Below are 16018 nucleotides of genomic sequence, written 5' to 3'. Positions count from 1 at the left end.
CCGCCGCAGTTTCGCAAATCAAGATTCCATTCGAGTAAAACTCATATTAATAATGAAAAACTTTTCTATAAAACTTTTCTGTGTAATTAGAATGAACTGTTAATTGCCTAGAAACTTAATATTATTTCTCACCGCATGTAAATGACATCAAGGAAAAACCATATTGAGAATTTAAAGTAATGCTTACAACGTAAAATTTCCGAATTGCGTAGATGCGGTGTAATTGACGAGCAGAGGTACACACAGTAATTAACCGGTCGTCTCCTGATTCTAGCTCAAGCGATCTCCTGACACGGAGGCGAGGCTACCACTTCTAAAAGTATACGAGCAGAGAGAGAGAGAGAGAGAGAGAAAGAGAGAGAGGTGCTGAAGACATGGTTATCACTTCTACCGATGCTAGAATCACCGCTAATAAAAAAAAATAGAGGCTGCCCCGAAACTGAGCTGCGTGAGGGAGAAAAAACTACACAGCGGGTACTTTGGAGATCAACCGGATTCACGCTCGCCGCGGAGAGAGATCTGCGGTTCTGACTTAATTCCACAGGACCTATATTTATCGTATCCGATACCAGATTTCGAGCCGTCAAGTCGGACGAGCCAACAAGGCCTTTTCACGTTGTGGTCCAACAGGAGTTTGCGTGACTCTTCTCTCCTTCATTCTCTCTCCACTCTCCATTCACTCTCCGTTCCTTCTCGCCGGCTTCCCCTCTGCCCTTTCTCTCTCCCGCTGATCTTCTCGTCTGCTTCTTTTTTTCCATCTTTCCTCCTCGACCGCCAATTCGACGGCGCCGACCAATCGAGCGGCAGAAAACTCGCTCTATAAGCTCTGCACGCAGGCGGACCGGGCCCTCTCTCGACAAAATCGAACGGAAGAGGTACCCCTCTCGCCCGCGGGGATCGCCGTGAAATAATCCGCTGATAAATTCCTCGAAGATCCCCGTCTCGCGGCGGAAAGGCGGAGAAGCGATACTTTACGATCCTGCTCGTGGCGGTCGATTCCTTGAATGAACATGTCCCATTGACGAGCGATACTCGATTACTTTATCGACTTGCCGTTCGCGTCTACCTTGATTAGTAATAATATTCATAAGAGATGTCCCATAATATTTCTCGGGATCGTACAACCAAGAATTAAAATGCCACTATCACGTTCAAGACGTGTTAAAACGACGTGCCAATAATTAAACGTTACGGGCGATTGCAAGGGAAGAATTTTGAGCGAATGAATCTCAGCATTTAATAAATTTTAAATAGAATTTTTAATCCCCATTTTTATCAATGCAAACTTCAATTTCGGTTTGATTTACTTTTCATTTTTTCTCTAAAAGTTCTAAAAATTAATGCAAGGTAAAGGATAAGTTAAACGAGATTAAAGTTGATTTATATTGATAGAATAAACATACGAAAGGCATAAATTGAGATCTCGACATCAAAATATTTTGTATGTTAAAACCTTAAAGAATTATGAGAGAAAAGAGAGCAATATATCTCCCCTTCAGGAAGATATTCATATCTCTCTAGAGAAAGTCATTTCTGCACATTTCTTCTTTTTGTACGCGAGACGTTTGAAATATACATATTCCCAATTGAATATGTATCTACTTACTTATTATTTAATCGGTTATTTGCATTGATTATCTAGTAGTAATAGTAGTAGCCAGTTGACTTGTTACAGAGCCCATTTGCATCTTTAGGATATTATACGTTATTAACGATATATCCTTATTGCAGCAACGAGGAGAGAGCGTTCTGTGGACGTCAACACCTTATATTTTACAATTTAGATCGTAATTCAGAAGTATAAGGCGAAACGCTAACTATATTCAGTTAATCAAGGTACGTATTACTCGACTATACGAATTAATCAATGGAGACGATATTCAACGGTGAGTTGCAGTGTAAATTGAAACGGATTACATCCAGCAATATTATGCCTGAGTATATAGAGGCGACAGCGGTAGAATGGGCGAAGACAAACTAATGTACGTGCGCTATGCGCTATACAGTAGTAAGTAGACAAACTAACGTGAATATGCATTATGCACTAACGAAGACGACGTGGTGGATTAACGTTATATAATGTTACGCGTCGTATACATATGTAAATCTTAATTGTGGAAAAATACTTGAGGACTTTCTGCATGCAAATGTAAAAGATAAATTATGTGAAACTCGCGTCAAGATGAACGAGGCGTTTTTGATGAAAGAGAACGTATAGGAAATTGTCGTCTTTTGTTATTAACGCATGTACATACAAAAATTTGTAGAATAAAGAAATACGATGTATATTCTTCTCGTAGATGCAACGACCTTCCCGAGCGCAAAATATTTCTGCCTGCAAAAAGAGACTGTCACACAGTTCACGTATCGGAGCAATCATAAATCGCCCGAGGGGATCTTATGACATCGTTATTCATTAGCCACTTCACAGCTGTCTCCGTTCTCAATTAGGAAACGGTACGATACCTCGTGCAATTCGAAAGCAACGAAATCCCAAACCCAAACGAGCCAACAGGTTAACGTTTGAAGCCGCCGAAACGCGGGCGAGGTAAAGGAAACGAGGGAAAAAAAAATCACGCCTGTTCTATCCTTCGAGTGAAGAGCACCCTCGGGGGAAGAGAGACCGGGGGGGGGGGGTCAGTCCACCGTTTCTGGTCCACGATAGCACGCGCAGCATCCCTCCGCGCTGGATCCACGATCCATGGACCAGTCTCGCCTGGGGTGGGGGGAGGGGGGCAATGCCTCGTCCGATTGGCTCGCGCGATCTCTCGCGAGCGTGCGAGCGAGAGTGACGCGTCGTTCGTCGAACGGAGACGGAAGGCCGGAGGGGGAGGGGAGCGGCACGCAACGCGGAGAGGGACTCGTGGCAGTTCGGATGCGCGTCGTGCGAGGACGGAGTTTCAGTTAGCGGCGAGCCGCTGTCGAGGTAGGGTCGTTTTGTCGCCGGTTCTGAATTTTTTTTCCCCGATCACACAACCGCGGCGATTCCCTCCTTCCCGTTCGCCGTTCGGACGGACCTCCGTGTCCCGTCGTTTCCGGGGAGATCGTAGCCAGGGTGAAGTTTGCGGATCCGTCTCCGAGTGTGAAAGTTAAATAGGAAAGAAAGAGGGAAAAAGAACTTTTTTTTCGAAGCGGGCAGTGAGCGACCCAAGAGCGGCGGTCCTCGGACAGCAGAGTCCGGTGATCGGTGTGAACAGTGCTGCGTATCATACGTTCATTTTCGCGAGACTAAAAGCGCGCACGGTTATAAATCCGTTTCGTCCGTTTTCCGTCGTCGTGTCATCTCGCGTGGCGTCTCGGTCGGTACCGATATATAATGTGAGGAGCGGTTGGTGAGTGACAGGGACGAATTTCGGAGTGACAGAAATTAAACGGCTCTCAACATGACAACGCGGTGCGGGGAAGCCTAGGAGTACGATCGCCGCGTCTCAGAGTGTGTTGTTTTTTTCTTGCCACTCAAGTGGCGGAAACAAAGAAGCGGAGAGGCCAACGAAAAAGTCCCTTGGTCAAACGTACGCGTCGCGCTAGATCGCGAAATCGCGGAGCGGCAGAAAAAGGAGGAGTGAGAAAGTGCAAACGGAGTGCAGCAGCATGACGGAGAAACGTAGCCGCTGCTGCTGCTGGCCGCCGTGGCTCGTCGTCCTCGGGACGATCCTGGCGGTGCTGCAGCACGCGGCCCGCGGCGAGATCTACACCGGCAAGATGTTCTCCAGCCAGCAGAACCCGAGCGACCCGTGCTACGACGAGGACCGGCCGCGCCGGTGCATCCCGGACTTCGTGAACGCGGCGTTCGGCGCGAGCGTCGAGGCGTCGTCCACGTGCGGCACCGGCGGGCCCACCCGCTACTGCGACGTAACCGACGAGCCCGGCGGCACCACCGGGATCGGCCACTGTCACGTGTGCGACGACAGCACGCCCCGCCGGCGCTTCCCCGCGAATTACCTGACCGACCTGAACAACCCGAACAACGTCACCTGCTGGCGCAGCGAGCCGCTCGTCAGCTCGCAGAGCTTCTCGGCGCCGCCCGACAACGTCACCCTGACCCTCTCGCTCGGCAAGAAGTACGAGCTAACGTACGTAAGCCTGCAGTTCTGCCCGCGCGCCGCCAAGCCGGACTCGATCGCGATCTACAAGTCCATGGACTACGGGAAGACCTGGCAGCCGTTCCAGTTCTACTCGTCGCAGTGCCGCCGGGTCTACGGCCGGCCGAACCGCGCCACCATCACCAAGGCGAACGAGCAGGAGGCACGGTGCACCGACAGCCACCGTTACACCGGCGGCGACGGCCTCGGCCCGGTCGGCAGGATCGCCTTCAGCACCCTCGAGGGCCGACCGTCCGCCGCCGACTTCGACAACTCCCCGGTACTCCAGGACTGGGTGACCGCCACCGACATCCGGGTGGTGTTCAACCGGCTGCACATGCCGCAACTGTCCGGCGGGGATCCCCAGGTGTCCCCCTCGCTCAACGGCGGCAACGGCGGGCCGTCCGAGACGGAGCATCACGGCGGCGTCGCGGCGATCGGCCTCGAGGAGCTGACCAAGCGGGAGCGGGAGCGCGAGGAGCAGCGGCTCAAGAGCCAGAAGAACGCCGCGATCCTGTTGCACCACGCAGCGGCGCAGGATCCCCTGGTGACCGCTCTGCCCTCGGTCCACCAGGTGATCGCGCCCCACCACCAGGAGATGCAGTCCAACGACGCGCTCGACGTCGCCGGGATGCGGGACATGGGCTTCGTCCCGGTCACCCTCTCCTCGACCACGACCACGCTCGCGAGCGTCAACTCGCTCAACGGCCTGGGCCCGGCCACCACCGCCACCATGGCTCACCACTACGCGGTCTCGGACTTCGCGGTGGGCGGCAGGTGCAAGTGCAACGGACACGCGGCGCGCTGCATCCCCGGCAAGGACGGCGAGGTCGTCTGCGAGTGCAGGCACAACACCGCCGGCAGGGACTGCGAGCGGTGCCGGCCCTTCCACTTCGACCGGCCTTGGGCCAGGGCCACCGCCAGGGACGCCAACGAGTGCAAAGGTTCGTCCGATCCTTGTTGTTATTAATCCAACGCGCCGCGACATGCCAGATTCTCGATTCAGGCCGCATTTTTTTTCATTGAATGAAGCTAAACCAGTTGTAGCATCTGCCAATTGGCTGCGTGTGTTTTGTGACGTCGTATTTGAGATCTGTTACCGTGCTTTGTTATTTCTTGTCCAATCTCTTTCACAAAATGACATTTTTTTAATTTGTGTTACTCAACGATTCAACGTTCGGTTACTATTTTTCGGATGAAAATAAATAAAGAGAACAAGTTTTCATTTCGGCTTCATACAAATTGAAAATAACCACAAATTCAGTACCAAATATCTCCAGGACATAAAACTTTTATAGCAAAGGAACCAACGATATACTTACAATTCATTCCGTTAAAGTTAAATCATTTTATTAAAATTTGTCGGTTTTGTCGAATAATAAGCTGCAATTGAAGTTAGTTATGCTTGAATAATAACGATCATCCAAATTGCGTGATATACAACTGCAATTTGATACCGAAACGGAATGCGGATTTGTGTGCACGAGTTGCGGATACACTTTCGAGAAGTCTGAGTTGAATTACGCGGATTTTGGTAATTACGCGTATTTCGATCGAAGAGAGAGAGAGAGAGAGAAAGGGGGAGGGAGGGTGATCCAAAGCCGAGCAGGAATTATGTGTATCTTCGGTACGTATATGCGAGTTTCGCAATGAAAGTGGACGCTACGAGATCTGCGAATGATTGATAGGTGTACCAATGTCCGTTCTGTGTGATTGCGTGAATGAATTGACCATAGTACCATTGTTATGGAAATTAGGACACACACTGCATTAACACAATATGCATCTAATTATATACCATTTTATTGCGTGAAATATATATAATGATCTTGTTTATTTTAATGGTTTATTCTATAGAATATTCCTTAAAATACTATTTTATCAAAATATATCATGTATCATATCATTCTGCAAAAAGTGTAGATTTTTCGTTCGTTTTTCGGTCCTCGATTTTGGAATCGAATTTTATGTCAATGAGATATTAATCACAGAAAAGTTTTACGTTGAAACATACGATTGGTTTCAAAGATACAGAGGGTCAAAGTAATTCCTACTAATTGTAAGAAGGTATAACACTAACAATGCTTTTATTATAGTATAATTTTTTGTTGAATATTTTCGAAACTCTGTACACAAAAATACTGGAATACATTCACTTCTATGGGAACTGTTATGTTGTGGTTTTTTTCGCGGGAGAGGGGGCATGTTTTTCTTCTCGCGTGCTTCGTTGGTGCGCGCGTGTCCAGATCTGTATTAGAATTACTTTTTTCACGTTATACGGAAACAAAACAACGTTGTAACACTTTCAACTGTTTCAAAGAGTTTTTATTTTTTGTGAGGAGTTAAACATGTGAGTGTGAGTTGTTTGATAAACAATGTAGTGTTTTTCTTTAACTAAAATACTCAATACTTGAAAACCGATAACTTCGGGTACTGAAATTCTTAGCAACTTTCATATTATTGGATGGTATGGAGAGTCACGGAAATTTTAATAAAAAGGCACGTCTTCGATGAAAAGGCTTTTAGAACACAAGTACATATAACAAATAAAACTATCATATTATCCTTTATGCGTTATGTAACGTGTCAGTTTGAATTTGATATTCTTTATAAAAAAGTAATTAAAAGAATGCTTTTTTCACTCAAAAATGGTCGTTGATTACTTTCAAAAATTTGATAGAAAATTTGTAATCAGCTAATTGAAGAAACCACAATGTAACAATTTTTGTAGGAGTAAATTTTTAAAAGATCAGATTCGTAATCAGCAACTCAAAAACTCCATAGGAATTTCGAAAAAATCTAAAAATTTGTGCTATAAAGCAAATTACAAAAATTTGTTAATGTCATATTTTAGTAGGTGATAACCACTTTGACTCTCTATATCTCTGATACCAATCATTTGTTTAACATAAAACTTTCCTGTGATTAATATCTAATCGTGAGCTATCATTTGGCGTAAGATTCAATTGAAAAATCGGAGACAACGGGTATTTTTTTGCGGACGTTCTTTCTCTATCTGACTTAGTTCACATCTTGCTGCATAAGAATTAAATAATGACATTTAAATCAGATTGCATTTATTGAATTACGCGAATATTTAAGCTATCACATTTATATTTACAATTATAACAAATCCAATATGTACAGAGACAATGACTGTCTAAATGTTGCTTTGTGACTGGCTAGGTTTTAAATTTTTTTTTTAACTACTGCTTGAAGTGAAATTTTATTTGCAAATAACTATTCTACTTATATTTTTCGCAAACTTTCTCGCTATAATATTTTGACTTGTGAACTTTGTGACACTGTATAATGCACGATTTAATTAAGATATTACTATACATTGCTCCCTTTTATACATGGTTGAATGCATTTAATTTAATACCAAGGGTGACTCGATATTACGAAATACTGAGCTAGAACAACATTAGCTGATCTAATATCCCTATTGGAATCGCCATGTTTGTAGTAGACTAAATATCTGAGTATCGTGTTTACGACTGCAAAATTAAATGGATGGAGATGGTGCGGCTGGCTCTAAAGCTGGGCTAATCCGCGCGTTGTAACTTCCGGGCAATATATTACTTTTGACCGTACGGCAACGGAGGAGAGATTGCCATGCACATTAAATTGGTATCTATCACTTTACGATTGCAATATCACGGTAACTAATTTTTTGCCCGCCGGCCGCACCCTATTTTTGCTCGTCGTCATTTTTCCGTAATTCTGACCCGTGAAAAGTAATTTCTGCTACACACGTAATACGTCCCGATGTATTGCTTTTCTAATTTTACGATCTTGCCCGGCATAATTAAAATTTTTCAACGTGAGCAGGTGATACTCTCCATAAAACAGACGCATGTTTTACTTAATGTTTAATCGTGCGCGCATGATTTCGAGTTTTTTTTTAAATCTCTAGCTCCGAAATTAGCAATATTCTGTGCAGTCGAGACATAAATCGACTCTTCAGAAATATCGTCGTCCTTCCTCGTTACAAATCCTTTTAATCGAATTCACAGATTTTTTTTTTTCGAGACAAAGTTTAACTGCTACTTTTTCGCAACTTTTGAATGCCCAACTGGATACGAGATCTCTCAAGCGGGATACCAGAGGCAGGCCTTTCAAATGGAGCCAGTGAATCTTTACAATTTCATTATTCGTATGGCGAATTCGATAAATATTCCGTTACGGGGTCTCTCTTTGTGTCGCGAAGCCCGCGTTTCAAAGCTCTCGTTAGCAGAGACGCATCAATTCGCGTTTTGCTTTTTGCTGCGAACATTGCTCCTCTCGCGATTCGTCGCGGATTTCAAGACTACGACAATAATCTCGTATCACGAGCCTCTCTCTTTCTCTCTCCCGAGGAACGCCGGCCGTATCCATCGCCCGTTATTCAACGGGGCCGTATTTATTGAATTTGGGATCGGGGACTCATCCCATGGGGTGCGCATCCGGCGCGCGTACGGCTCTCTCGAGAAGTAAAAAATAAACATCGAGAAGAGACTCTCGCTCGATTCCGCGTCCCTTCTTGTCTATTCGTCCCCTCCGGTCTCCCCTACCTCCCCCGTTCCCCCCTCCGCCCTGTCCCGGAGCGCTCTGTCTCTCTTCAGGAGTGATCCCCGGGTTAGGCCGTACTCTCGAGGCTCACCCCTTAATTCGAAGCGGCGAAGCGTTGCCCCCGGAGTCCCGGGTATCGCGGAGGCCGCCGAAATCAAAAACGTCGGAGGGTAAAACCACCCTCTCTCTAAAATCGTTTCGAATCGATAAGGGACGCCACCGTGCAGTCTGTTCGCGCGACCCGCACGCGCGGCGGCGGCGATCCGAATTCTCGCAGGTCGGAGAGGAAGGAGGAGAGGAGGAGGAGGGCCGCGGCGAAAAAATGTAATCGGATTTAATTGGACCGGCGATCTCGCGAAGAATCACCACCCTTGTTTATTTTTCGAGAGACACGCTGCCGGGCGCGGCGCCGGGCGGGAGAGGGACAGCGATAAATGGAAGACGCTACTCTGGATGCCGGGAGCTACGGGTTTTCGGGTTATCAGCGAGTACCTTTCGATGAATTTCAATCTCACGTTCGAGATTTTAAGGGGATTCTACTCCGGAGCGCGAAAAAGAATTCTTTCTCGGCGATTTTTTTTTTAAAGAGAGAATTTTTACCGCACGTGTTCTTCTACACATCTATTATAGATAAACAGAAACGTGTTGTTTTTATGTTTTGTAAATGTAATGCAAACACATTTTTCCAAGTTGATTCAATTTTTCGTATATGTAAATTATATGTCTGTCTATTGCCTGAAATAAAGATTAATAAAGAAATATTATACATTATAAAATGGCGCGGTTAAATTCGAAGTGCATGAAAAATTAGGCAATTGACAGATATCTTAGGTTTGGGTGATAAACATTATACAAAACTTGAAATAAATATGTTTAATTTTTAAATTTACGTAATATAAAAATTAATAAATTTAACTATATCAAAATTGTGTAAAAGTGTGTAAAAGCGTACGTACTGTCTTTGTGAAAAAAATGTCCAAAAATAGACAAACTTTTTTGCACTTTAGATTAAAATATTTCCTTCCTTTTAGCGCAGTTATTGCTTGCCTAAGTATGATTTTGAATTAATTTCCAAAACGATCTAGCATCAAATATTTAAGTTGCAAATATTTAAATATATTGAAATTTTATTTTATAAACACAAAGAATTAATTCACAATTAGTTAAACAAAAAGTAAACAGATCGTACACAGAAACAAATTTTAAATCGATATTCTACAAAGCACGATTTGATCGATGATATTAAGTTATGTTTTGTAGCATAATTTGCTTTCTTTCAATCGGAAATTAAAAATAATATTGACAGGATGAAACATATTGGCCACGAACGCAGAAACGCAAAACACTCGTATTTCGGAGTCTGGATTTTATAGGGCAAAAAAAAGCTGAGGAAATTAGAGCGCTGAACCAATGTAAACGCCAGAAACGCAAACGTTCGAAATATTTGATCCGTTTCCGATTCGAATTAATTAAATAATTGAACCTGAGCTAAACCGCTCGCTTTCTCTCTATATATTAGCTAACGCCAATGTTATCCGGGGATCCGCGGGGAAAAGGGGGTGAAACGGTGAATTGTGTCGGGTCAACGATAACGGCGATTAGAAACCGCGAATCGAGGTAATTAATTACGCGACAGCTGTCGCGCGTCGCGCGAATGCAAAGCGCGGAGGATTGATCGATGGGCAATAGTCGAATGCAAAACAAACGACCACGCACGCCACTTTCGAGCGATCGAATCGAATCGAGTCGAGTCGGCGAGTCCATCGCGCCGCGATCGGTTCCGGCCGCGGGTTTTCGACGCGATCGGTCATCCGTGAGCAGATTGTCCCGCGCGTGGCACTCGCGCGGATTTGTCGATCTCCTACGTCGTACGTTTCTCTCGCCCCACTTCGACATTGCGCTTTCACGCGTGTAGATAACCGTCGGTTGACTTGCTTCAAAGAGACAAATACGTATACGTATGTAGGAAAATCGTGGCAAACTTTGATTAACGTCCATTTCTATCAATATAGATTTATAACCGATTTATTTCTTCTCTTTCTCTAAATTCGCAGGACTCGAAAAAGGTAAAAATGCGAGTCACAAAAACTGATATTAAAGTTAATTTAGATTGGCAAAAATGGACACACATAAAATACTATTTTATTTTAATAAGCTTGCGAAGAATGTCGCATAACGTGAAACGTGTTCGGCATGTCTATGAAATTTTATCTATAAAATTTTGCGCAAATCATAAATTTTATTGCAAATATGCAGTTAGCGCCTAAATAATTTACTGTTACTAAATAGAACGCTCGTTTGCATACGTGAAAACGCATAATATTTAAATTGAAATCCTTGTATCTTTCTCAGTTCAAGAGTTATCTTGAAACGAGACACCGGAATGCAACATCGACTAACGCACCTTAGTAATTGAATTTCTTTTCGAACACGCGAACAATTTTTAACGAAGGGATTACTTTTCACAATTTCACAGCACAATTCTGCCGGTGTTTGCGATATCATTCTCTTGGGAACGCCAAAATTAATCTATCAGATAAAACAATTATATCGCCGGCCCCTGTTTTTCGAACCCGTAATTTCAGCCGACCCCGCCAGAAACATTTGCATCCCCCCTTTGCAGACGTCTGTCCGGATTATCGCGCGCAAAACGTTTTCCATTCGCCCCCTTCGTTTCGGGCACCGATGTTACACATATCCCGCATAGATGTATACGAGCGTGAGTGCAAAACGTCAACCGCGCGATAATAAATAAAAAAGGACGTCTTCCTCTCTCTAGCGCGTTACGTTCGAAGAAACGTCGTCATTAATTATCGTGGTTAATTAATTTCAGACACGGGAGAAACTGCGCGAGATCAGCCGCCAAATCGGCCTCAGGATCGACGCCCCCCCTCCCCCGAAACTCCCCCTTTCACTTCCCGGATGTCGGCTATCTTTGATTGACTCGTTCCGCGTTGCATCGGGAGAAAGAAAAAAAAAACGGCCCGACCTATCAATTAATACACGCCGCGAACGGGGCAATTTCTCTCCGTGCAAAATTACGCAAAGTGGCGTATACTTGATGAATCCCGTCGTTTCGTACTTTTGATACGAAATATTGATAACCCTCAACGGACATTCGCTTCCCCAATTCACAATGATTCGGACGATATTTGACACGATGCAAGATAGCCATCGTTTTTATGCAATAAAGAAGAAAAGTAAATTAGATAAACTAGGACCAATAAAAATATCAAATATAAAGATGAGTTTGCTTATATTGGATTGCAGCGAATCTTCGTGCCGCACAATAATATTGTGTGAATTATTACTATCTCCAGCTTATGAAAAGGGGAGGGAAAGGAATTAGGGGAGGGAAACGTTTACTTTTATGGTTTTTTTAACGTGTTGGCTCTATATATATTTTTAGATATTAATATAAAAGTGGTTAAGAGAAAATCTTGATACGAATCTCGCTACGTAAAGAAAATTATACTAATAAAGTTAGAAACGAAATTACAATAACGTTTAACGATTCTTTACGATACGGTCAATGGTAAGCGGGTGTAATTTCGCGAGTGGCCGTAATTGGCAATGGAATGAGGATAATTGAAAATGAGACCGCCGCTCGGAAGGGGGCGATCGCGCGCAACAATTATCTTTTAAGCAGCCCAGTTAAGATAATAAGAGGCAGGAGCGATGCTCCGGTTAAAAAGCTATTTGATTTAAGGCGATCTTTTATCGGCCGGTGTTACAAAGACGTTAGGATGATTAATACTCCGTTAGACCGCCGACGGAAGAAAATGGGGCCGCGTCGGGATTACGAAACGTAATTACGTCCCCGTGAGATTGTAACACTTTTACAACGGCTGCGCGAATAGCGTTAATAAAATATATCTTTACGAGCGTATAACGCACTTCGTTACATTGACCGTTTCTCCAGCAAACGATATAGCTTTAGTTTGCGCTCGACGAGCTCACGGGAAAGATCGACAGTCAATTATAACTGTCTTTGTAACGTATTCTGCGACAAGTTCCATTCTCATTAGAGAATTCTTTTCTGGCTTCTTCTAACCAGTTGATTATCAGAAACAGGTTCTACTTAGTTTCTATTTTAAGTTGTATGAGAGAACTGATTGTATTATTGCGTATTATTGATTGTTATAATAGTTTTGATTCAAGCTTTCGATAATGCTAAACTGAATTTATCGAATCCTCTCGTATCTTTCTCAAACGGAATAAAGCAAATCAAAGATTCAAATATAAAAATATCGTATAAGGAAACAGAAAGAACGAGATAGATTTATTTCGTTAGAGAACAAGCTCTAAAAGATCTGTCCGCGATTCATTCTATTGACACTCTACTTACCGCACACTCTGCATCGATTGTTTCGTCCGTTGACTGCACGCGTAAAAGTTTCATATTCAACACACGCGGAAGCTCGATAGTGTCTGGCTTCAAGTTTGTCCGAAGCATAGCAGCATAATTTAACAGCAGACACCTAGCGACTGCAACGGGGCAGCTAATGGAGCGATTAATTAACGTACAAATAGCACTAAATTTCGCGCGATAGCCGTAACTCCCCCTCCCCCCTTTTTTTCCCTCCGCGCGGCGATGTTAACTTAATACAGACGGGGGATGCGAGCGGGTTTAGGCGTACCGGCCGGTTTCTCTCCGGTGTAACGTATAAGGCTCGCTCTCGAGGCGCGGCGTTAATTTGACGCGGCGTGCCGCGGCGCCCGTTTACCGCAATGAGTTATGTTCTCGGGGGCACGTTTATGCGACTCGTGCAGTTGCACACGCGGCACGCAGGGAGCCTGTGCCGCGTGTGCTTTTCTTCCTCCTCCCCTCCCCCCTCCGTCTCTTCGTTTCTCTTTCTCTCTTGTTCTTTTTCGTCTTCCTCTCTCTCTCATTCTACTAATACGCGCGTACGAGAGCCCTCGGACTCCAGCGACATTAAGCCGACCTCGATGGCGATTTTACGGCGTTTTTTGCGATGTCAGGTGCCCCCCCTCGGGTGTGCGTATATTGTACGCGGGGTTTTACAGCGCGTTTTAGGACGTTATTTGCGTCACGGTGCCTTTGCGGTCGGGGAACGATATAGGCGGATATCCCTGTGGAATGTCCGCGTGAAGTCCATGTAAAGGGCGATTATTAGAATTTATTGCTCCTCTCGCCATTTTATTCAGTCGCGAAGGGGTATGTAATACGATGACGTGACGCGTGACAATGAATCGGGGTTTAGGACGAGCGGTACACTTCCGGGTGTGACTCGTTCGTGTTACATGTTCGTAATAAAAACAAATGCAATAAAGTGTATAATGTGAAATAATTACATAGGATAATGCAATGATTTGATTGTAATATAATGTCTAGTAATTGCAATCGAAAATTGATTGTATCAGCCTCAATGTGTGTTCTGTTTTCTCGATTATACATTTGCTTAACATAAATAAAAACCTAGCGATACCAAATACCAACTAAAATATAAATATTTTCTTTAGTTACAAATAAAAAAGGTTTTTTTTAGACGATTTACTTAAGAAATATTTGCGTTACAGCTAATTAATGTGAATTTTGTAAATTTTACTTTTGTGAAATAACAATGTATACAGTAACTGTTCGTATTTGTGTTAAAATTGTCCCGTGTAAAAAATTTTGCGATTCCTAATAACACAGATGATGTGAGTTATCATATCGTCTTATGTTATTCAGATTTTGTATGTTAAATTAATAGTTGTTTTTAAGAGTTCAAATAACAGAATTTATATGTAAATATAACACACAGATTTTTGTTAACATTTTATATATTGAAGTGAATAAACAGATTATGTTATTTTTTTTTTTATAACAGTTTCGTAAATTATATCAATTTAATTCTATCAAATCTGTAAATAGTTACCTCTTCCAAATTTAAATGACATTTTATCTTGACGTATATATGATGTTTCATTTAACATTATGTCAATTTAACATAATAAATGTTGGTGTATATCGATCAATTATTTTACATACAACAATCGACGTTTATTATAAGATATTTACTTTTCAATATTTTTTACTTTTTTAAAAGTACATTTTAATGTTTCACACGATAATCGAATTCGGAAGAGGCAGGGAACGTAGGTGGGCCCGTTGTCTTCGCGCCCTCTCCTGCTGTCACCCCTCCCCCCCCTGATCTCTGGTATTCGTTGCGGGAATTTGTTCCGCGCCGCGACGCGGGGGCACTCGACGATTTTATTACGGGGATCCTTCTCCAATTAAGCGGTCGCTATGGTGATGAGGCCGTCCGCGAGTGCTCGCCGGGACGGAGTGCACGTCGCGTCCGAGGCCGTGGCAAAAAAGAACGAGGGGGAATGGCGGGGACCCTCCGCGTTCTCTCGCTTCTCCTTCGTATCGCGACTCTTGAAGAAAAAAGAGGTGAGCGGCAGCGAAGGGCGAGGAGGACGGTAAAGTGGATACCGCGAGATTACAAAACAGGTCGCTGCCGGTGTTTCACCGGCGGCCCAGCAGTATTGCTGACTACCGGCCTTTGTGCTACTTTGTGCTACCACTAATTGCGAATCGAGGGATCTTCTTGAGCGCATATCCGTCAGTTTCCTGTATCTTTTAGTCACGTCGCGATTAACGCGAAAACGTCGGCGAAAATTTCTTAACGCGTCAGCCTTTTTTTCTTTATTCTTTTAGCAGGTAAGAAAGATAGCGGATTATGTGAACGTATCCTTCTCGCGCGGAAAATATATTCGCGAACACGCTCTCTCTTTCGAGCGAGCGGCAAACGACACTTTTACGCCCGCGTTCGGATCTCTCGACGTTCCAGAGCAAAAAGTCTCTCGAATGGCAAAAGAGGTGGCTTTTTTGCGCCGCAGGAACGATAATCCGCGTTCCAAAATCCACTTACAAGAAAGAGATGGAGAGAAGAAAAAAACTCTCTCTCTCTCTCTCTCTCTCTCTCTCTGAGAGCAAAGCGAGCTCGAGACGAGTACGGATAAAGAGCTCACGAGTGAAGGAAGAAGAGGGAAAGGACGGGACGGATCGTAGGCAGGGCGAAGAGGGAATTAAATTACGTTTTAATTTCGCGGCCATTTCGCAAGCGCGCGTCGCGCGACGCGATACACCAAATATCCGGCGCAATTTACATTTTAAATTGGAGACTTCTTGCGACAGGCTCAGGACTCCGTTGTCGGCGCCGGCATTGACTACAAAAAGCTCCCCCTCCCCCTTTCCTGTGGCCACGAGACTGCGTATTTGTTGCACGAAAAATCACTCGTGCCGGTGTTGCAAATACGAGGGTGTCGTTTGTGGAACCATCGCAAACAATTGTTAGCCGAGGTCGAAACTTTTTCTACATTTTTATGCGAGTCTTTGTATTATAAAGAGAGATCTGGATAAAAGCTTAGCA

The 16018-nt window shown here is 44.0% G+C and overlaps 1 protein-coding gene across 1 annotated transcript in view; it reads left to right on the top strand.

The window, feature by feature from the left end:
* Positions 1-2866: 2866 nt before the first annotated feature.
* Positions 2867-16018, top strand: part of LOC105830683 (netrin-1) — a 227519-nt gene continuing 214367 nt past the window's right edge. The window contains exon 1 of the mRNA XM_028189330.2: positions 2867-5026. Coding sequence (XP_028045131.2) covers positions 3592-5026 — 1435 coding nt within the window. The 5' untranslated portion in view covers positions 2867-3591. The remainder of the gene's footprint in view (positions 5027-16018) is intronic.

This window comes from Monomorium pharaonis, chromosome 3, assembly GCF_013373865.1.
Source record: "Monomorium pharaonis isolate MP-MQ-018 chromosome 3, ASM1337386v2, whole genome shotgun sequence".
In the NCBI taxonomy this organism is placed as follows: Eukaryota; Metazoa; Arthropoda; class Insecta; order Hymenoptera; family Formicidae; genus Monomorium; species Monomorium pharaonis.
This window is presented reverse-complemented; position numbering and strand designations above follow the sequence as displayed.